Consider the following 22,858-nt stretch of genomic DNA (forward strand, 5'->3'; position numbering starts at 1 on the left):
GAAAAATCAATGTCACAGACATACGTAATTCCCTTTAGACTAGATTCAAAGAGGAAATTTTCCATAATGGCCAACACTTTTTACAATTTAATTCTATTTTCTTGAATATTCCAAGTCGATTTTCTTCTTCTCCCCCTCCCTTCAATCGGCTGTTTTGATTTTTCAACCGGCTCAAGGTTAAGCTATGGCACACTTTTCCTTAACATTGGGCCCCCTATAAGCACATAATTAGACAAAGCCGAAGAACTTAGCTTACACCAACCCTTATTTGTGAGTTATCATTTGCTTGCATGTTTCACTTTATCATTTGATTGCATGTTTCACTTATTTCCTCATGATTAGCTTTTAGCTTTGACTTTGTTGCCCTCCTATCCTTTGACTCTCTCTCTCTCTCTCTCTCTCATGCACGCTTATTTTGTTATCCTTTTTGAACAATCAAACAATTACAAGACTGACTCTGCTCACAATCCGAGCCAGGGCATCCACAAGACCGGGTAAATATAAGAAGGGGTTCAAAATGCACACAAATGACCCAGACTATCCTTAACTTACCGACATCACGTTGATGATCCAATACCATTCATCGGGGTCCTTGAGCTTACTAATTTCTTAATTCCAAGTTACAATTGCGCATATTCTCTTTGCTTGGACATCTTCTATACATTTTTTTCTTTCTCTCTCTCTCTCTCTCTCTCTCTCTCTCTTTGCTATGTAAGTCTAATTGTTATAGTCACTCACAGTAGACATTCCTACAATGGTGACATAGAACATCACTTATACTAAGTGTATTATATTTTTAGTGGAAGCTACATGTAAAATAATCATAAGAATCCAAGATAGGAGAGCATATTCTACCAAAAAGGAATTTGAACATTGGAGCATTGAAAAGTATTCATATCCACATGTAAGCATGGCATCCTCTTGTTGTTTGAAACGACCCCATGGAACTAGCTTTTGCCCATTTGACAAAAGAAAACCCTTAACAAATCAAATCAACTAATTTAAACTGGCATGTTGCTCCATCACTTTCCTAAATAAAGATGATTTTCTAGACAAATCAAATGTATCTTTTCTAGAACACTATATACATAGCAATATCTACATGTACACTCAACACACTGCTAGCATTTGCTGTCTATGAGTGTATGCCCATGATTGTAACAACATGCTTGGATATATACTAAAACAAGGATATTCCTAATCCAAGTAAACAAAACTCTATTAACCAAATCAAAGTCGCACATTTGTCCACGTCATCCTGATTTTTCTACAAATGAATAAAAAAAAACTTAGCTTTCCCCACAGACCATACCCCCAAGGACACACTCAACATGTGCTTTTTGGAGGCCCCATTAATGACAAGAACTAGAGCAAAGCACACACTCAACACACATGTTTTACGTGTGTGTGTATATTCAAATGCATGTGCATGATGGGTAGCATCCAAGAACAATTAAACATGCATGCGTGTGAGTGCACGCTTGCACAAAAACAACACTCTCTCTATCACCCAAGTGTGGTAGATTGGTTATGCCAATAACAGGCCTCGAGTTCAACTCTCCTCGTCGGATAGATCTTTAAGGTCTCTTGGGATACTTTCCTACGACGTTAAAATATTCTTCTTCTTCTTCTTCTTCTCCTCAGTCGTGAAGGTTGTTTTTCATATTAAGCACACATTATGGTCTCTAAATGCAAATAAGAGAGAGTAAGAGAGAGAGAGAGAGAGAGAGAGAGAGAGAGCTAAGGCAATTCATATACCCAAAAAGTTGACCATTGGAAATGCAATGTGATACATGCCCATGCAATAAAAAAAAAAAGAAAATTTGGAGACTCATGATAGCGTTGGTTAATGATTGGCTAGGATACAATAGGATACATCACAAGAAGGCGTGACAGTTTCGGGGATCCGTAAGAAGTAGGGAAATTGTGGCCAAGTGGTTACTGGTATCGATTTTGGTGGTAGATCATTGTGACATTGTGAATAAGCAAAGCACCCAAATTGAATGTAGTGCATGTGGTTCAAAGGCTAGCTTGGCAAGCATTGTGAGGGAGTGCATGTAAAGATGGTGAACCACACATACATGCAACAATGCATGTGTATATCATCCGAATATGTATGTGCGAATGGAGATACAAATTCTTATTTGATATGCATGACACAGGCATATAAAAATACGTGGGCAAGTATGTATATTCGTTGCAAGTATGTACATATGCATGCAAGTGTGTCACATTAGATGCATATGGGGTGAACCTCTTGATAGTGTATAGAGAATACAATGAGCAATTCGTGAACATGAAGTGCACATGGCGAGGTGACACACATGCAAATACAAATAAAGAACGAGTGATATTTATAAATGGATTGTTTCTTAAATTGAACGGCTATCTTGTTTTGTCTAAAATTTATTTTACACACCGCGGGCACTGAGGCGGGAATTGAACGCAGCACCTAGCGGGGGTGGTACTCTAGGAGACCACGTTTCCCATTGGGGTTAACTTGTTTGAAAGCGAGTCTCTTTCTTTCTACATTTACATGGTGAAGTTGTGTGAAGGACTAGAGTTACCCACGTTTCACGATTTCTTCTTTCTATCATTTACAAGGTGAAGGAAGGCGTCGTCATTCATTTTACACCGAGTCTTCCAAAGCTGGAGGCCCCAAGCATTGCTGCTGTTCAAAGAGCCGGGAGCTCAGCGCGTGCGATGGCGCAGTATGCATAATTGGGTTGAGCGGCAGGAAGTCGATCTGTCTAATAAAAGCAGATGATCCCCACAAGGAAAATTTGTGCCCTCTTTACTACGAGGTCCATCGCAAGCAGAGTTATTGGTCCCCTTCTCTGCTGCCTTCCGTGGGTCCTCAGCGAGCGCAGGACCTTGCTCTACAGTGATCAACCTGTGTATAACTTGAATACTCAGCACTCGTTTTTGCGAATCAATGCCTCCATTTGTACAGCAAGCAATTCCGCTCTCTTGATGGTATTAGAGCATTGAAAGTCAATCAGAAAGGAACGTGAAACAAGTATCTGCTACTTCAGCCGATGTTGGGTGTTGTTATACAGTTTGACAGATTTTAGGCCAGGTCTATGCCTGCATTGCATACACAGCAGGCTCACAGGTGTCTAGCTTATACGTGCCTATCATTCATCTAGCCTTTTAGACAGAAGTATAATTATTTGTAGGTAACCAATTGAAGCAGTGGTACCATCTTTATCTACTCCGCCTTGCTTGGATTTGTCAGAGAGAGTTCAACTTATCTGGCAGCTCTAAGTTTTCAGAACTTTTGCGCACTAGGGCCTAATGCAATGATAGGCCTTTCATGTATGTAAGATGGGGAATCCCATACTCAAGCTTCCATTTCAAGTGTTGATACTGTTTCAGTTAGGTGGAAAAATGACATGAAGAGTACGCTTTTCACGACTTCTTATGCTCCAAATATCAGGACGACCCTTTCATGGGGCCATCATTCAATCACCACAAATGGTTTCTTTGTTTAGTGAACATGTTGGTAACTGTGGCCCTAATGTGATAGCTAGAACTAGGACGATGGAGATTGATGTGCACATGCTAGGCAGCATTTGAGAGTTTTTATCCATTTGATCAAGAGAACATTACTCAACTTTCTTTCGCAGGCAGCCTTTGGATTGCTCTAGATCGATTCCATTTACCCACACCTTTGTGAATACGCCAGATTTTACGTGTTGCCTGGCAATAGCAGGCTATTTACACCTTTTGTCTCTTTGGTAAACAAGTCCATAGCCACACAGTGGTGCTCTTTAGCACATCCTTTGTAGCAATAAATTTGGTACTCCCAGAAGCGTACTTATCCTAATCATTGCGTGTCAGTAAGCACAAAGGCAGTTTACCTACCGAGGGTGAAAAGCTTGCGAGGATTCGAGTCTGACGAGATGGAACAAAAGGCTGAAAAGAGGAAGTATCCCCTTATTTCATCAATGTATACATTGATGGAAGAGGTTGGCCAGGGTGCGAGTGCCGTTGTTTACAAGGCCAAATGCATTCCATTCAACGAGATAGTGGCAATCAAAGTTCTTGATATGGATAGATGCAATAACAGCTTGGTTCGTAATCATACCTATCTGTCGTTTGGAGTTTTGCTTTTTTCTGCACAGTTTTTTTGGTGCTTTGCAGTCAGGTAGAGCATTCATGTGCATTTGATAGATTTTTACTGATCTGGGACCTTGCTTAAGTAGGTTACTAAAAGTTATAGTAGCAGCTTGTATGCTCAAGCAGCATACAAGATATCCTTTGTTTAGTGGCTTATGATAAGTTTTTTGTGGGGATGGACATTTTACGTGGTCTAAGGTGGCTGAGTGGTTTAAGTTGATTACATGATAGATATTTGGTATAAAAACATTTTGTTTTTGTTGCAGGATGATATACGGCGAGAAGCACAAACAATGAGCTTGATTAATCATCCGAATGTGCTAAGTGCTTACTGCTCTTTTGTGGTGGATCACAGCTTGTGGGTTGTCATGCCCTACATGTCTGGCGGCTCGTGCTTGCACATAATGAAATCAGCTTATTCTGATGGGTTTGAAGAACCCGTTATTGCTACTGTCTTGAAGGAGAGTCTAAAAGCACTTGAGTATCTTCATCATCACGGCCATATCCACCGTGACGTTAAGGTGCGCCAACAAGCCTTCATATTTTTGTTCCATCTTAACCAAGGGATGTGGAAAGTTTGTTGGCTAGAATTCTTTGTGGTGGTTATGCTTGTGCTTTCCATTAGAATTGTTGAGGTTAGTGTGATAAAATTCAACTATACAGCCTTAATTTAGTTTATATAGTGTCTAAAGTTTGGCCACCCGAAGTTGATATAGGTTTTTGCTCTGGTTCTTGTATCTCTTGGAATACTATGCATGATATTTAAGCATGCTTGTAGAAGATCTCTCCTCAAGGTTTTATCTCATCTCATACTAAGGGCCGAAAACACACTCCCTAGGCTGTGTCTAGATTGAAATTGCTTGGTTTTTTTTTTTTTGGGGGGGGGGGGTTGGGTTGTTTGTGGAGTTTAGAGGAGTTTCTATATTTCAAGACTTTACTAATCATCTATCAATAACCCTATGATAGTTTAAAAGATGTGTGTATGGCTTTGAGCTTGTAATAGATAATCTAGTCGTAATGCATCTGTTATATGTTGTGACATGTAAAGCGTGTATAAATTATTGGATATAGGTGATTACAAACCAACAAGTATTATTGAACTTTTTGTGTAGTTGTAAGTTGGCTTCCCAAACTTGATGAATTTGGATCGTGTATGTTGATCATCCAAAATTAATGCCTCGACACTACCTGTGATAAGTAAAATACAGGATAGAAACAAGTAAAATGCTGTAGTCAATTCTTCTTTTTGACGTGTACTCAGACTACACAAATGAGAGAGCACCATAAAGTCATTCAACAGAATACCATCAGCCTGTCATTTTTCCTAAATCTCATGGAGAAATTAGTGGTTTTATTCCATTCTAGGCAATTTGTGACAAAGGAGCGGAGTGGTTCCGTGGTATAGATGCGACAGTGAAAGTGGTCGAGACATTCTTTTATTGGCCTACTTTGAGGAGAGATGTGGATGCCTTTGTGCGAACATGCGTGATTTGCCAAAAGGTCAAATTTGACAGGCAAAAGGCACCAAGGTTGTTACAGCCACTGCCTATTCTAGATAAGTCATGGGAAAGCATTTCTATGAATTTTATCTTTGATCTTCCAATAACGCCGACAGGGAATGATGGTATATGGACCATTATTTGCAGGTTCAACAAGCAGGCCCATTTTATTCTTGTCAAGAAGAAGATCAACTTGACAAGATTGCACGGTTGTTTATGTACAATGTGCTCAAGTACCTTGGTATGCCACAGTCTATTGTCAGTGATTGTGATTCTCGTATGACGAGCCTGTTTTGGAGAGGCTTGTTTGAAAATATGGGCACCACGCTCAAGTTTTCATCCTCATTTCATCCACAAACCGATGGGCAGTCAGAAGAGGCTAATTCTATCGTCTTAAATCTGCTAAAATGTTATGCGTTAGATAATACGGGCAAGTGGGAACAACATCTACCCCTGCTTGAGTATGCGTACAACAATACGGTGCATTCGTCACAGACAAGGCACCTTTTGAGAATGTTGAGGGTGGCAAAAAGGTTCCTCCCATTTTGCACACAAAGGACAAATTTTTGAAGCAAATCATTATGTCGAGAATATGGAGAAGACTCAGGCAAAGCAAAAAAGGGTTGCTGATCATCACTGAAGTGAATGGTTGTTTTCACCTGGTGATTGGCTACTCTTGCGGTTTGAAAAGGCAAGGTTAAAGAAAATGAAGGGCAAGGAAAGGTTGTTTCCGAAGCTCAGTATGCGTTATTATGGGCCTTTTCAAGTACTTGATAAGATTGGCGATGTTGCGTATAGGCTGAAATTGCCCGACACTTCGAATATTCATAATGCGTTTCATGTGACTCTTCTAAGATCCTTTGTGGGTGATGTGCCAAAAGATATGCCAGATGAAGATCAGCCAGAAGTTGAGGAACTTGATGAGATCTTGGTACCTGAGCAGATTTTGGCACATAAGGAAAGAAAAAGTTGCAAGAGGTTATTTGGTGAAGTTCAAGAACTATCCACCTATGGATGTGAAGTGGATGGAAGAGTGTGAACTCCTTGAGTCACCGAATGTATTACAGCTTTACCTTGAGGCCTTCGGGTTACAACCTACATATGCCCCAACCCAACGTGTTCGAAACAGGAGTAATGATGGAGTTAGCACATCAAATGTACATACGAATTCAATGCAATTGAAGTGGACACTGCTCTATAAATGCTAAAGGTATTATGCTCACTTCTATCGTAGATGAAATGACAAAAATATAAAGGTCTCATTAATTCATTTGTAGCTATGTTTCGTGACCTTCCTATGGATACATGTGATGATAAAAGGGTGCTAATCACACTAAATCATATATGGCATGTATATTTGGCATGCAATCGAGGACCTTTGCGATTTCAAGAGGGGGGTATGTCACGAGGCTGTGGCAACCACTAACCTTGATTGTTGGTTTCTTTCCCTTGATTTTTCTTTAATTTTTGGGACCCTATTCTTGAAGTCACAAATGGTCGGACATTGTGTGGCTAGTGTGAAATGGCCAACGGCCGAGAGTTTCACCCGTAGTTGGGAAGGGCATTAGTGCATCAAGAGTTCTGGACGGAATGAGATGGACAGATTGGATGATTAATACACGGCGTTTAATGTGAACTAAGTGTGTAATTTTGTGAATTGTATGCTATATGGATGTATTGTCGTGTGAAGATAGTCATGGGCATCGACTGTATGCTATATGCATGCATTGTCTTGTGGGGATAGTCATGGGCATGGTTTGCTTGAAATAAGAGGATATGAATTTTATAGTTGCAAGATTTAGTAGATCAAGGCATCTGTGAAAATATCAACACGGTCTGGATGTGATTGCTAAATGGTTACAATGATCATGATTTGTATCCGAGACCCTCAGCAGAAATGTGATTGCTTAGTGATTGTTGTCTTTGTAGAACTACCGGATTGGTGGAGTCTGGTGGATGACCCGCAACAGAATTGTGATTGCTTAGTGATTGTTGTCTTTGTAGAACTACCAGTTTGCTGGAGTCTGGTGGATGAGTACATAGAGTCGGTGTCTACTAAAGAAAGTTTCTGTTCTTTGGTTGTTTTTGCAGGTGTAATCAAGGGCGGTTACAATCCTTTCAAGAGTGGGGATTGTCACAAAGCGATGATGTGGCATGAGAAAATGGTCGAGTGGACAAGAGAAAGTGAACCGACCAACTTAAAGAACTTTTGAGCATTGGCCAAGGGGCCTAACCCTAAAAATCCCAGAGCTTGAAGTCTGAGGCTGATTTTCGTAAAACGTCCTAACATGCTGATGTGGCAGTCCATACGGATGATGATGTGGTTGGGCTGTACGGATTTTTTGTGGATTGCGTTGAGGCTGCCACGTGGCAGGTTGTACGGATTTTTGCAAATTACATTGGCTGTTCTTGGCAATTTCCACGCTAGCTTTTGGTGATTAGATGCTTTTGGGGTTTAATGCTTTTGAGAGAAGTGCTTTTGAGCATCCCTTGTAAGTTAAAAAGGACCCCAAGGCCTCACTCTGCAGGGCATCTGGATGTAGAGTCTGAGAGCAGAGGACCCTTGAGAGGTGTACTTTGCAGCGAGTAATAATAAAGAAATACCGGAAGGGGCGCCAATGCATTTGGGGGCGGAACTCTTCCGTGTTGTGTCGACTCTCTCTGTTACTTGCGCACTTCACTTACGCTACGTGGACATGCTTCTGCCACAGTCTAGCGTTAGTCTTAGTTTAGCTTAGGACCTAGCCTGGCTCTTTGTGAGCCTCTAGTAGGACGTGCATGCCCAGGCTGGTTATAGTTGCATACCCTCTCTTTCACAGTACGGTCAGTTAGCATATATGCACCTTGCTACGTGTGAACCACCTCTAGCATGGCATTATTAATAAGTGACTTTACAGTCCTCCTAATCTTGGAGTGCTCTGAGTAGTGCCCTCGAGAGAAGGCTATGTCAACTGCTGGATGAAGGCCAAACCTTCGGAGCATCTCAAAATCCAGAAAAGGATTCAAATTTTATCGACTGTCTACCTTTAAATTCTTTTGTATTCTTGCTCGTCTTCAAGGAAGTCATATTGGTTGGCTCTGTAGAAGTGCTTCTTCTTTGCATAAAACATGTGGTCATCCGCGTCCAAACTGTCAGAGGATGACTCCTCCGTAGAGCTATCAGATGTTTACATCGCAACAATACCTACATCCGCAGTATCCAGAAGTTTGGAGAAGTTTTCATTGGTTCACGCATCCACAAGCGTCAGAAGCATTCAACATAAGAAGTACAGAAAGTATCCAAAGGTGAAGTTCAGCAGTTGTGCCTCACCTTTAACAGGGGGGGGGGGGGGGGGGGGGGGGGATGTCAGGTGCGCACTTCATTGGACATGCTTCTACTACAGTCTAGCGTCAGTCTTAGTTTAGCTTAGGACCTAGCCTGGCACTTTGTGAGCCTCTAGCAGGATGTGCATGGCCAGGCTGGTCATAGTTGCATACCCTTTCTTGCACAGTGCAGCCCAGTTAGCATATATGCACTTTGCCATTTGTGAACCACCTCTAGCCTGGCATTATTAATAAGTGACTTTTAGCATTTTCATGAGATCGTGGGGTCTTTTTTCAGCCTGCTCGACCCAGATTTTAATACCTTTGTAAGCAACATGACCAGTGTGAATAGAAGCAGAAGAGGCAGCAGAAGAAGAAGGGAGTGCATCCTCAGTGCTCGTAGGGCTAGTACCTCAGCATTTTCAGCCTCCTCTCCTCAGCGTTTTCAGCCTATAATTGTCATCATCATTCAACCCTGGCCTCGTCATGGTTGCAGATCCTAGCCATCGACATCGCTAGCATTTCAGCATTCAGCCATAGCCTCCTCATCATCGTCGTCATCGTCATCGTCGTCGACATAGTACCCCAACACCTAGCACCCCTTGTGTTGTGGCTTGGCTCCTGCCTAGACCAGCATAGGGATCCCCAGTACCCGCAATACCCCTCAGTACAAGCAGTAACCCAGTATCTCAGTACCCGCAATACCCAGCAGTACCCCTCAACATCTAGAGCAGTACCCATTAGCATCTCAACATCATCAACATTTAGCATCATTGTATCAGCATTTGTGCAAGAAATAAAGAAAGTACTTGCTCTGGCAACAGAGCAAGGGGGCCTTTCGGTTTGGGACCGACATGCCATGTTGTCTCTTTCTCTCTCTCTCTCTTTGCGTCTCTCTTTCTTTCAGTTCAGCTCAGTTCTTTGAAGTGAAGTGTAGTGTCCCTTTTGTTTGTGCGGAGTAGTAGATCCGAGCTAAATCCTTACACTTCCCCTGCACCTGACACTTTCTCTCCAATCAAAGCTCAATGATTTTGCAGTTTCTATTCTTGTGTTGCTATTGATTTCTTGCTTGGAGTGTCCAAACCTGAGAGCAGAGGACCCTCGGGAGCTATACTTTGCAGCGAGCAATAATAAAGAAATATCGGAAGAGGCGCCAGTCTATGGAGCCAGTGCATTTGGGGGCAGAACTATGCCGTGCCGTGTCTACTCTCTCTCTCTCTCTTTCTCTCCACTCAAAGCTCAATGATTTTGCAGTTTCTATTCTTGTGTTGCTATTGATTTCTCGCTTGGAGTGTCCAGCTTGCAAGAGTGGCTCTCAAGGCAAACCCTCAGAGCAACAATCGGCTTGAGCTTGCAAAATTCTTGGTGTTCTTTTTCTAATTCTGACAAGTTTAAATCTCTCAAGAAGAACGAATAAACAAAAAGATTGGATTTCATTATTTTAGAAATGGCGGAAGCCAATACAAGTGGGACAGACTTGCCCTTTAATTTTACATCTAGGATGATTTCTTTGCGCTTCTCATTTGTCAATGTTGCTTTTCTTGTAACAGACTTGGACACTCCAAGTCAAGAATCGACTGCGACAGCACCAAATAACCACTCCAAAACAGTTCACAGTTCACAATAGATTTACACTGGCCCGACGGAGTTCCGTGCCTAGAGATATTGGCCCCAAAGATTGGCGCCCCTTTCGGTATTTCTTTTTGTATTAATCTGAGTTTAAAGTACAAGAGTGGTTGGGTCTCACTCTCAGACTCTGCGTCCAGATGCTGTGCAGAGTGGGAGCCCAAACCACTTATTTATTTGTTTACAAGGGATGCCAAAAAGAGAGCCCCAAAAGCTTAAAATCCAAAAGCCTAAAAATAAAGCCAAGGCTCTTTCTCTCACAAGCTCTCTTGAGCCCATCAAAATAAAGCAAAAATAGGCCTTTTTCAATTGCGTAGAATAAAAAGCTGCCCAAAAATTTGCGTAGCTTTTTCCCAGCGCAAAAGTTGCCGTACAGTCCAGCGTGAAACGCGCCGCGTTTTTCGGAATTTGCTGTACGGTGCCACGTCAGCATCCGACTGTTTTCCTTGTTGCCTTTTAGGGTTAGGGTTAGGGTTTTCAGCAGGTTAGGGTTAGCCACGTCATCACTTTGTGACATACCCCCTCTTGAAAGCATTGTAATCGCCCTCGATTACGCCTGCAAAACAGACAGAGGCCATAAACCGTCTTAGCAGACACTGACTGTTAGTACCTACGCATTCGGAACACACATGTAGCACATGTACCAATCGACAGTCACGTCACACGACATCAGAGGACATCACTAGACATCACAGGACATCACATGACATTCAACATTCATTCGGATCTTAGACCATGATTTATCGGCAACTTAGCTAGCAATCGCATCTAGATCCAGTCGGGATGTCACAAAGTGATGACGTGGCAGACAGCAGAAACCCTAATTTCTGCCAGAAACCCTAAAATTCCTGCAAACCCTAATTTTTGCCAGAAACCCTAAATTCCGGAAATCGCGGAGGCGAATTATTAAATTTTTTTTTTTGGAAAATGATGAGCGACGCGAATTTTGCTTTTGCTTTTTTTTTTAATAAAAAAAAGAGAAAAGACTCTCTAAGAGAGAGAGAGAACTGATGCTTTTGATTTTAAAAGCTTTTGGGGCTCTGCTTTTGGGCATCCCTTGTAACCTTTAAATTAGTGGTGAGGGCCTCACTTCTCAGGGCATCTGGACGCAGAGTCTGAGAGTGAAACCCTAACCGCTCTCTTGTACTTTGATGATTGATTAATACAAAAAGAAATACCCAAAGGGGCGCCAGTCTTTGGGGCCAATATCTCTAGGCACGGAACTCCGCCGGGCCAGTGCAAATCTATTGTGATCTGTGAATTGTTTTGAAGTGGTTATTTGGTGCTGTCGCGGTTGATTCTTGACTTGTAGTGTCCAAGTCTGTTACAGTGGTATCAGAGCACGGTCGATTTCTCTTCTACGGGAAATCCGATCCCCGAATTTTTTTTTCCGCGGCACCTATGGCTTCAGGCAATGATCAGTAGACTCCCTCTGCATTTGGAGATGTGGGCAGGGATCACAAGGAAGATTCCGGCAGAGAGTACGGCCCGGGCCGCCTTGGCCTACTTAGGCGGAGCGGCGAGAGATGGAGTGTCGCCAATTGATCGGCGATGCAACAAAGATGATGCTCAATTTTGCCAAGGATCCGAAGATGGCAAAATATATGAACCAGACCTCTTTGGAAGAGGTACAGATGGAGTGGCAGAGAACCACAACACCACTCCCGAAACCCGCTCTCAAGAAACCTTTTGCCTCCAAGAAAATATACGGAGAAGGAACTGGAGAATGTGGTTGATGCACGGATTGCTCAGCTTTTCGACGTGCAAAAGAAAGACAAAAAGCACAGCAAAAGCCAGAAGAAAGGCACTGACTTCCCGGGATATTTGGGTCGTCGGTTGACATTTGACAAGGCAAAGAAACGGAAGAAACGTGTTCGATTTGAAGGAGTACCGAGTTCTTCTTCTTCTTCTTCTGATAGTTCTTCTAGCTCTTCAGATTCGAGCGAAGAAGACAGAAAAGGTAAAAAGCGAAGCAAGAAACAAAGCTTCGGAAAGGTCAAGAAGAAGGCTACATCTCGCCGAGAGACTCACAGTTCTTCTGAGGACTCGTATACAGATAGCTCAGATTCCGATGACGGAAAGTTTTATGCGAACAAGAAGAATTTTTACAAAGCCAACCAGTATGACTTTCTCGAAGAAAAAAGCAAGAAAGTCCGAGAGTTTAAGGAAGGTGGCCACTCGATCAAGTTTGATACTTTTCAGGATACTCAGATGCTTCGAAGGCTTTGTCTTTTATTCAGCAGTTTGACATCGCTTTCGCTGAAGGACGCTATTCAGAGCACTCCAAGATTCAGAGAGCTACCTATTACCTTAAGGGGAATGCTCGTACTTGGTGGTCCACGCTTTTTTTAACAAGAGTGCGCCAGTTAAATGACTGAAATTTAAGAAGCTTTTTATTTCTTCTTGGTTGACGAAAGAATATGAACGAGATGTACGAGCTGCTTGGAACCATCTTCGGATGACCAAGAAAGATACAATCAATGCTTATTGTGAAAGATTCTGGAACTCTTTTCTACCCGCCTCTTCATTCAAGAAGATCTCGTTCAGAGAACAGATTGACGGTTTACCTGGGGTCTACCTACAGAGATCCGAGATCACTGCTTGGAACAAAAGTCAGCTTCTATTCAGGAGTTGATGAGTCATGCGAAGCGGGGCTTTGCCATTCACTCTGGCAGTCCGACCTACCTCACAGATGAGGCCATGACACAACGAGCCGAACAGACTTCTGGGAATGAAAGAAGAATGAAAATGAGCAACCCAGAGAAAAAAAAGGATGCACGACCCAAGCTTACTCCTGAGGAGAGAGCTCGCTTCATCAGAGAGGGGAAGTGCTTTGGATGCGGGGAACATGGACATATCTCCGCGAAGTGCCCTGATAAGGCACAGAAAGAACAGAGTGATAAAGACGACGACAGGTCTGAGAGTTCGAGAGCAGCTGAGGAATGTGGCAAAAAAGGCAGATAGAAAAGCAGAACTGGTACCACATGGCGTGGGACCTGCACCGAGTCTAATGAATGAAAGTATAAACTTTGCCGCTTTTGGGGCAAAGTGAAGGATCAGGAAGCTCTTTTGAAGGAGCCAAGGCAAACTTCTTTTCACTTGGAATTGGCGGCTCGATTTGGAACTACGCCCGACAGACTGACGCCACAGGCGGAGGTAGTTCAACTGGCACGCGGATGGGATGTTGCCATTACACCGAGCATTGGCAAACTTCGTTTTCAATGACAGGGGTGTTCAAGGCACGCGAGTGACGTTCTACTCGCGATCCCTTGGTACCACAAGAACTACGCCGTGGTTGACTACCGGGCCGAGAAAGCGACTTTGATAAAGGAAGGGCTTAGAGATTGTACTTGATGAACTTCAGTTTTCTTACTCATTCTTTTGGGAGAACTGAACGATGGATAAAGGTTGAATATGTTTTGACCTGAAGAAAAGAACGCCAAGATTTTTTTTCTCCACGCTCATGCCGATTGCTTTTGAGAGGGCCTGAAGATCATACCATTGATCTGATATCTGGAAGCACGCCACCGAATCGGCCACCTTATCGTGTGAGCCGAGTACAGAATGAAAAGATTATGAACCCAGTGAAAGACCTCTTGGAAAAGGGTCTTGTCCAGCCTAGTACTTCACCGTATTGCTATCCAGTGTTGTTGGTTTTGAAGAAAGACAGATCTTGGAGAATGTGCATCGATTATAGCACTCTCAACGAAATCACCATCAAGAACAGATTTCCGATTCCTAGGATCGAGGATATACTCGACAAGTTACAGGGATCCTCGTGCTTTAGCAGGATTGACTTGAAGAGTGGATATCATCAGATCAGGATAGCGCCAGGAGATGTCTACAAGACAGCTCTTCGGACGACTTTTGGGTTATTTGAGTTTTTGGTGATGCCTTTTGGCTTAACCAATGCTCCTGCAACATTTAACCGGATGATGGATAGGATTTTTCGAGAGTATAGGCTATTTGTTGGCACTTTCTTTGACGACATCATTGTTTTCTCAAAGAATGAGGCAAAACACAGAGATCATCTGCTTCAAGTCTTTCATGCATTACGAGATCACACATTAGTGATTAATGCTACGAAAAGTGAATTTTTCCTACCAGAGATACATTTTTTGGGACACATTGTGTCAACAGCAGGAGTGCAAATGAACCCGGCCAAGATAGAGACTATCCGTGATTGGCCCGATTTGAGGAATGTCCATGAAGTTAGAAGCTTCTTGGGACTGTGTTCGTACTACAGGCGGTTCATACGAAAGTTTGCAGAGGTTGCTTCCCCTTTGCCTACCTTGACACAGAAAGGAGTACCTTTTTCGTGGGGACCCACAGAGGTGACTGCCTTTCGGATATTGAAAGAGAAATTGACTACGGGACCTATTTTGACTTTGCCGGACTTGCAGAAGTCATTTGAAGTATATTGGATGCTTGTGGTCGTAGTCTGGGTGCGGTCTTGATGCAAGAACGCCATGTCATAGCTTACGAGAGCCGTTTGTTCTCTAGGCCGGAGATGACAACACAGATCTATGAGAGCTTTTGGCGGTTATCCATGCTCTTACTCAGTGGCGGCATTACCTACTCGGAGCGGATTTTACTGTCTTTACAGACCATCAGAGTTTGCGCTACTTCTTGTCATAGAAGCAGCTTTTGGAAAAGCAGATGCGGTGGGTGAACATCTTGTCACAGTTCCACTTCGAGATTGTCCATGTGCAGGGACAGAAGAATGTGGTGGCAGATGCTTTGTCTCGAAAACCGTTGGTTCTGGCTATTTCCGCGATACATCATAGGAGCTTCGAGGATATGGTCGATCAGTGTGCCACAGATACAGATTTTGCAGATATTTTCACACGGATACGGGATGGGGAGACAGTAGGTGGATACTCCCTTCGGGAAGGCTACTTGATGAAAAAGACTATGTTGTGCGTTACACAGCCGTTGAGGGAAAAGGTTATGACTGATTGCCACTGTCCACCTTTTATGGGTCACCGCGGCATTGCTACCACCATGAAAGGGGTAGAGAGAGATTTCTTTTGGCGGAGACTGAAGAAGGATGTGGAAGAGTTTGTGCGCAGTTGCTTGGTATGCCAGAAGGTCAAGTTTGACAGGCATAAGGCACAGGGATTGTTACAGCCTTTACCCATACCTACCCGCCCCTGGGAAAATATTGAAATGGATTTCATTTTTTTTGATCTCCCGAGAATACAGAATGATCACGATGATTTTCCGATTACATGGCACGCCTGAGACGATTGTCTCCGACAGAGACCCCAGATTTATGAGTTTGTTTTGGAAGGCAATTTGGGAGAACATTGGCACGCGGTTGCAGTTCTCGTCATCGTTCCACTTGCAGACTGATGGGTAATCTGAGATTGCCAATTCAGTGATTTTAGATTTATTGAAGTCTTGTATCTCGCATCAGAAGACTCAATGGGAACTTACCTTTGGTGGAATTTGCCTACAATAACACGATACACTCTTCGACAGGGAAGACGCCATGTGAGATTGTTGAAACTGCTGCGAAGGTTCCATCCTTTCTGAGCACGAAAGATTAGAAATTTGAAGCGGATGAATATTCGCGAGACTTGGATATGGCTTTTGCCAAGGTTCGCGAGACTTTGCAGAAGTCTCAAGAACGACAGAAAAAGGCAGCGGATCGCCATCGTCGCGACTGGAAACTGAAGGAGGATGATTGGGTGCTCTTACTTTTGAGAAGGCACGCCTAAGAAAGAAAAAAGGAAAGGAGAGGCTTTTTCCAAAGCTTAGTATGTGATACTACGGACCTTTCGAGATTACTGACAAGATAAATGATGTCTCCTTCCGATTGAAACTGCCAGATACTTGGAGGATTCACAATGCATTGCATGTGAGTCTCTTGAAACCTGTTAAGGGTGATGTGCCTGATGGTGGGGAGCCTGATGAGCAACCCAAAGTGGAAGAAAACGAGGAGATCCTTGTTCCTGAACAGATTTTGGCACATAATGATACGAAGAAAGGTAAAGTCCGAAGGCGGGTTCTTGGTTAAGTTCAAGAACTTTCCTGCATTTGATGCGAAGTGGATGGAGGAGGAGGACCTAGCAGATACTCCTCGGATTGTGAAACTTTACCTCGATGTTTTGGTTTAGCATAGTCTACTCCAAACGGAACCCAGAATTCAGCTTGGCCGGAGATCTGGTGCAGTGGGATGCACAAGAGGGGAGTCACTCCACTCCTTTGTCAACAGATGCCTCGATTTTGATACTAAAGTCACTGATGTCTCTTTGAGCTTCAGGGATACTGAGAGCTGACAGTATTCTGCTGGATGACTTTATGAAATGGAATTCCTGATTATGATACTGATTTGTTCTTGACTTCTTGTGAGTGCAGGAACTGATAGCCGAAATGACTGCAGCATTTTGGTCTGATTGATCTCGAATAGACATGGTTGCAATAGGGGTTAGTCAATCGGACATCGATGAGGTCCCGATTGGACCTAGATGTGATTGCTAGCTACATTGCCGATAAATCATGGTCTAAGATCCGAATGAATGTTGAATGTCATGTGATGTCGTGTGATGTCTGGTGATGTCCTGTGATGTCGTGTGATGTGACTGTCGATTTTGTACATGTGCTAGATGTGTGTTCCTAGTACGTAGGTACTAACAGTCAGTGTTTGCTAAGACGGTTTATGGCTTTTGTCGGTTTTGCAGGCGTAATCGCGGTCGATTACAATGCTTTCAAGAGGGGGGTATGTCACAAAGTGATGACGTGGCGGACAACAAAAACCCTAATTTCTGCCAGAAACCCTAAAATTCTTGCAAACCCTAATTTTTGCCAAAAACCCTAAATTCCGGAAATCGCGGAGGCGGATTATTATTTTAAATTTTTTTTTTGGGAAAATGATGAGCGACGCGAATTTTGCTTTTGCTTTTTTTTTATAAAAAAAAGAGAAAAGACTCTCTAAGAGAGAGAGAGAACTGATGCTTTTGATTTTAAAAGCTTTTGGGGCTCTGCTTTTGGGCATCCCTTGTAACCTTTAAATTAGTGGTGAGGGCCTCACTTCTCAGGGCATCTGGACGCAGAGTCTGAGAGTGAAACCCTAACCGCTCTCTTGTACTTTGATGATTGATTAATACAAAAAGAAATACCCAAAGGGGCGCCAGTCTTTGGGGCCAATATCTCTAGGCACGGAACTCCGCCGGGCCAGTGCAAATCTATTGTGATCTGTGAATTGTTTTGAAGTGGTTATTTGGTGCTGTCGCGGTTGATTCTTGACTTGTAGTGTCCAAGTCTGTTACACGTGACCTCATCGATGTCCGATTGACTAACCCCTATTGCAACCATGTCTGTTCGAGATCAAGTAGACCAAAATGCTGCAGTCATTTAAGCTATCAGTTCCTGCACTTAAAAACAAGTCAAGAACAAATCAGTTTTATATTCAGGAATTCCATTTCATAAAGTCATACAACAGAATACTGTCAGCTCTCAGTATCCCTGAAGCTCAAAGAGACATCAATGACTCTAGTATCAAAATCGAGGCATCTGTTGACAAAGGAGCGGAGTAACTCCCCTCTTGTGCATCCCACTGTATAAAATATCTGGCCAAGCGGAATTTTGGGTTCCATTTGGAGTCGACTATGCTAAACCAAAAGCCTTGAGGTAAAGTTTCACAATCTGAGGAGTATCTGCTAGGTCCTCCTCCTCCATCCACTTCGCATCCAATGCAAGATAGTTCTTGAACTTAACCAAGAACCGCCTTCGGACTTTACCTTTATTCTTCGTATCCTTATGTGCCAAAATCTGTTTAGGAACAAGGATCTCCTCGTTTTCTTCCACTTCGGGTTGCTCATCAGGCTCCCCATCATCAGGCACATCACCTTTGAAAGGTTTCAAGAGACTCACATGAAATGCATTGTGAATCCTCCAAGTGTCAGGCAGTTTCAGTCGGAAGGAGACATCATTTATCTTTTCAAGAGATCTGGAAAGGTTCGTAGTATCGCATACTAAGCTTTGGAAAAAGCCTCTCCTTTGCCTTTTTCTTTCTCAGGCGTGCCTTCTCAAAACGTAAGAGCACGCAGTCATCCTCCTTCAATTTCAAATGGGGACGATGGCGATCCGCTTCCTTTTTCTGTCGTTCTTGAGATTTCTGCAAAGCCTCGCGGACCTTGGCAAAAGCCGTGTCTAAGTCACGCGTATACTCATCCGCTTCAAAAATCTTATCTTTCGTGCTTAGGAAGGGTGGAACCTTCGCAACACCTTCAACAATCTCAAATGGCGCCTTCTCCGTCAAAGAGTGTATCGTGTTATTGTAGGTAAATTCCACCAAAGGTAAGTACTTTTTCCATTGAGTCTTTTAATCCGAGATATAAGACTTAAATAAATCTAAAACCACTGAATTGGCAATCTCAGATTGCTCGTCAGTCTGCGGATGGAACGATGACGAGAACTGCAACCGCGTGCCAATGTTCTCCCAAATTGCCTTGCAAAACAAACTCGTAAATCTGGGGTCCCTGTCAAAGACAATCGTCTCAGGCATGCCATATAATTTGAAGATCTGGGCCACAAATAGTCTCGCTAAGTGATCCGGCTTGACTGTTTTCTTCACTGGAATGAAATGAGTCTGTTTGCTAAATCTGTCAATAATAGTCCAAATACCATCGTGACCACTCTGTGTTCTCAGAAGATCAAAAATGAAATCCATTGCAATACTTTCCCAGGGGCGGGTGGGTATGGGTAAAGGCTGTAACAATCCCTATGCTTTATGCCTGTCAAACTTGACCTTCTGACATACCAAGCAACTGCGCACAAACTCTTCCACATCCTTCTTGAGTCTCGGCCAAAAGAAGTTCTCTCTACCCCTTTCATGGTGGTAGCAATGCCGCAGTGACCCGTAAAAGGTGGACAGTGGCATTCAGTCATAACCTTTTTCCTCAACGGCTGTGTAACGCACAACATGGTTTTTCTCATCAAGTAGCCATCCCGAATGGAATATCCCGCTACTATCTCCCCATCCCATATCCGTGTGAAAACGTCTGCAAAATCTGTATCTGTGGCATACTGGTCGACCATATCCTCGAAGCTCCTGTGATGTATCGCGGAAATAGCCAGAACTAACAGCTTTTGAGACAAAGCATCTGCCACCACATTCTTCTGTCCCTGAACATGGACAATCTGGAAGTGAAACTGTGACAAGATGTTCGCCCACCGCATTTGCTTTTCCGATAGCTGCTTCTGTGACAAGAAGTAGCGCAAACTCTGATGGTTTGTAAAGACAGTAAAATCCGCTCCGAGTAGGTAATATCGCCATTGAGTAAGAGCATGGATAACCGCCAAAAGCTCCTTCTCATAAATCTGTGCTGTCATCTTCAGCCTTGAGAACAGTCGGCTCTCGTAAGCAATGACATGGCCTTCTTGCATTAAGATCGCACCCAGACTACGACCACAAGCATCACAATATACTTCAAATGACTTCTGCAAGTCCAGCAAAGTCAAAACTGGTCCCGTAGTCAATTTCTCTTTCAATGTCTGAAAGGCAGTCACCTTTGTGGGTCCCCACGAGAAAGGGACTCCTTTCTGTGTCAAGATATGCAAAGGGGAAGCAACCTCTGCAAACTTTCGAATGAACCGCCTGTAGTACGAACACAGTCCCAAGAAGCTTCTAACTTCATGGACATTCTTCAAATCGGGCCAATCACGGATAGTCTCTATCTTGGCCGGATCCATTTGCACTCCCGCTGTTGATCACGAACAAAGTGAGTGGACACTGTGCGGCAAGTGTATGAGACTGAGAGATAGAGAGAGAAGAGAATACGACACCAGAGACTGTTGTAAAACCCTCCTCCGAAGGCCCCACTCTCGTTGGCGAGAGTGGTCTACGATTGATTGCACAAAGTGGTGGTACAATGATGATGCATGAAATTGATGCAAGTCTAGACTATGTCGACGATGATGACGGGGATGGGGAGGCCGACCATAGGGCTGAAAACTGAATGTCTTTACCTGCTGTCTAAAAACGCTAAGGCTGAAATCTGCTGCAAATGAAACGCTGAATTTCGGGCTGATCTTATGCTGTGTGAAAAACGCTGATTTGCCTACTAAAAACTCTGATGTCACTGCTGCGTTTTGGTGCTGAAAACGCTGCCCTTCTGCTGCGGGTTGGTGCTGAAAACGCCAAGAGGAAAGGCCTATTGGCGATGATGAAAAACGCTAGGTGCAAGGGGGCAAGGCGATCTGGTGTTTGCTGAAAAACGCCAAGGGGAAAAGGGGCTGGCGATGAGGAAAAACGCTAGGGCTTGTGTGAGGGAAAATCGCCAAGGGGTGCTTGGGGAGTCTTGCTGAGAGAGAGGGAACCTGTCGCCAATGGCTTGCTGTTCTCCTTGCTCATCTGCTCTTTAGTGCTAGCCATGGTTTGCTTATATATTTTCTTACCCAATTTGCCCTACCTACTTTCCAACAAAAGTCACTTAAATTAATAAGTGAAAAATGTCAAAAATAGATAAAATAGGCTAAATGCACTGGAAAATTCCCTTGAAGGATTCTGATGGGAATGCTTATGATCATGTTGTGTGCAACCAGAGGATATGCATCTACACTAAGTGACTGGGCATGCACGGTCTACGAATATACTCATAAAAGTGCCAGATCACTTCTAATCTAGACTGACTGGACTGACAAAACCCTTGTTATGCTGTAGCTTGTCCACGGACACATAGGGTTGGATGTGTCACGTGACATTCTGCTTCTGCTAGGGTTTAGGCCCCTCGGCCGGGATTTGTAGGTTGGCTAAGGTCTTCGGTGACTTGACACGTCAGTAGTTTGTGACTCTCTCTCTCTCTCTCTCTCTCTCTCTCTCTCTCTCTCTCTCTCTCTGAGTACATATTGTACATAGAGACCCTGAGGCACGCTATATGTGGATTCGAGTACGCAGGAGATGCAATAGGGACTTGTACATTGCAGCATGCTATTTTCCACCGGCTCATTCGCGTTATGCTTCTCATAGGGAATCACCGTTTTTGCCGTTACATGAGGATATTGTGAGATTTGCCAGCATGGGGGACATACTTCTGGTAGGGGATTTCAATGCACGCACTCGCACGGAGCAAGCGGCAATGTATGATACTCAGGACGAGATGCTTCGCGAGTTGAACCCATGTGACTTGGATATGCATAGGATGGCACAGGATGCTGGGAATGTGACAGAATACGGCATGCATTTTCTAGCTTTAGGCAGTGCCCATGGGTTGCTTATCTATAATGGCCTTCCACGATGGCCCGGATCGGATGCTCTTACATGTTGGAACCCCAAAGGGGGTTCGAGTACGGTAGACTACTTGATGGGATCACATGCACTGATTCTGGACATCAGAGATTTTACTATTTCAGGGCGTCCCCTGGCTTTGGCAGCAGATCGTGCATATTTGAGCTTCACATTGATGGGTGGTGGAGATGCAGAGCTGCAGGGAGACCCATCCCCTAGACATCCACATTATCAGTTTACTACGACGACTACTGACATCTATGGGGCCATAGTGTCGGATTGGCCTTCCCATGTACAGTGGCATCAACAGCCCCTCCGCGTTGCACTGCTCCGTGCAACAGTTGGTATGATGATGAGTGCCGGGAGACCCGGAAGAGGCTTGAGAGGGAGGAGGCTTGTGGGGCATGTAGCCATAAGCATGCACAGACGATCTTCCACCGTCTTATTCGGCGGAAGAAGAGGGGGCCTACCTGATACGCCTGGAGGACGAGATATACCAGTTGTTCTTGAGTCAGGACAGCAAGAGAGCATGGAGGATGTTTCAGGAGAGACAGCTGGGTACCCCCATTACAACCCCAGAGGCATGGAGAGCGTATGCAGAGGCACTATATGATATCCCAGGACAGCCCCCCATTCCACAGCCAGGGGACATTAGACCGCACATGAGCGAATTCTTTACTGTACATATGGTAGCAGAGGCCATCAACAGATTACAGCATGGGAGAGCCCAAGATCAGGATGGGCTAGTGGGTGAGCACTTCATCTATGCATGTAGGGAACTGGCTCCCCTTTTGGCACACATGTTTAACAGGGCGGTTTGTGAGGGCTTTCCAGCCAGTTGGACGGCCAATACCATAGTCCCACTTTTCAAAAGTGGGGATCCGATGGTACAGGGCAACTATAGGACCATTATGATTGGGCATTATCTGGCCAAGATTTATGGGTCTATCGTAGAGAGAGAGCTTAGTGTCTGGGCAGAGAGACATGGCCACAGAGCTAGAGGACAGGCTGGTTTTTGGCGAGGGTTCTCCACTATGGATCACATACTGACTCTTCGGGCATTGATAGAGGAGCG

General features: G+C 43.9%; 1 protein-coding gene across 4 annotated transcripts in view; it reads left to right on the top strand.

Annotated features, from left to right (window-relative positions):
• Window positions 1-2,613: 2,613 nt before the first annotated feature.
• The window catches only part of LOC147434751 (uncharacterized), a 63,615-nt gene continuing 43,370 nt past the window's right edge, over window positions 2,614-22,858 (top strand). The window contains exons 1-2 of one of the 4 annotated variants that reach the window (XM_086491183.1): window positions 2,614-4,076; window positions 4,389-4,643. In XM_086491183.1, the coding sequence (XP_086347309.1) occupies window positions 3,906-4,076; window positions 4,389-4,643 (426 nt within the window). In that variant the 5' untranslated portion in view covers window positions 2,614-3,905. The remainder of the gene's footprint in view (window positions 4,077-4,388; window positions 4,644-22,858) is intronic. The other 3 variants (XR_015185380.1, XM_086491181.1, XM_086491182.1) reach the window with 3 other exon arrangements.

The sequence above is a fragment of the Adiantum capillus-veneris genome, chromosome 19 (assembly GCF_014529385.1).
Source record: "Adiantum capillus-veneris isolate H3 chromosome 19, ASM1452938v2, whole genome shotgun sequence".
Classification (NCBI taxonomy): domain Eukaryota; kingdom Viridiplantae; phylum Streptophyta; class Polypodiopsida; order Polypodiales; family Pteridaceae; genus Adiantum; species Adiantum capillus-veneris.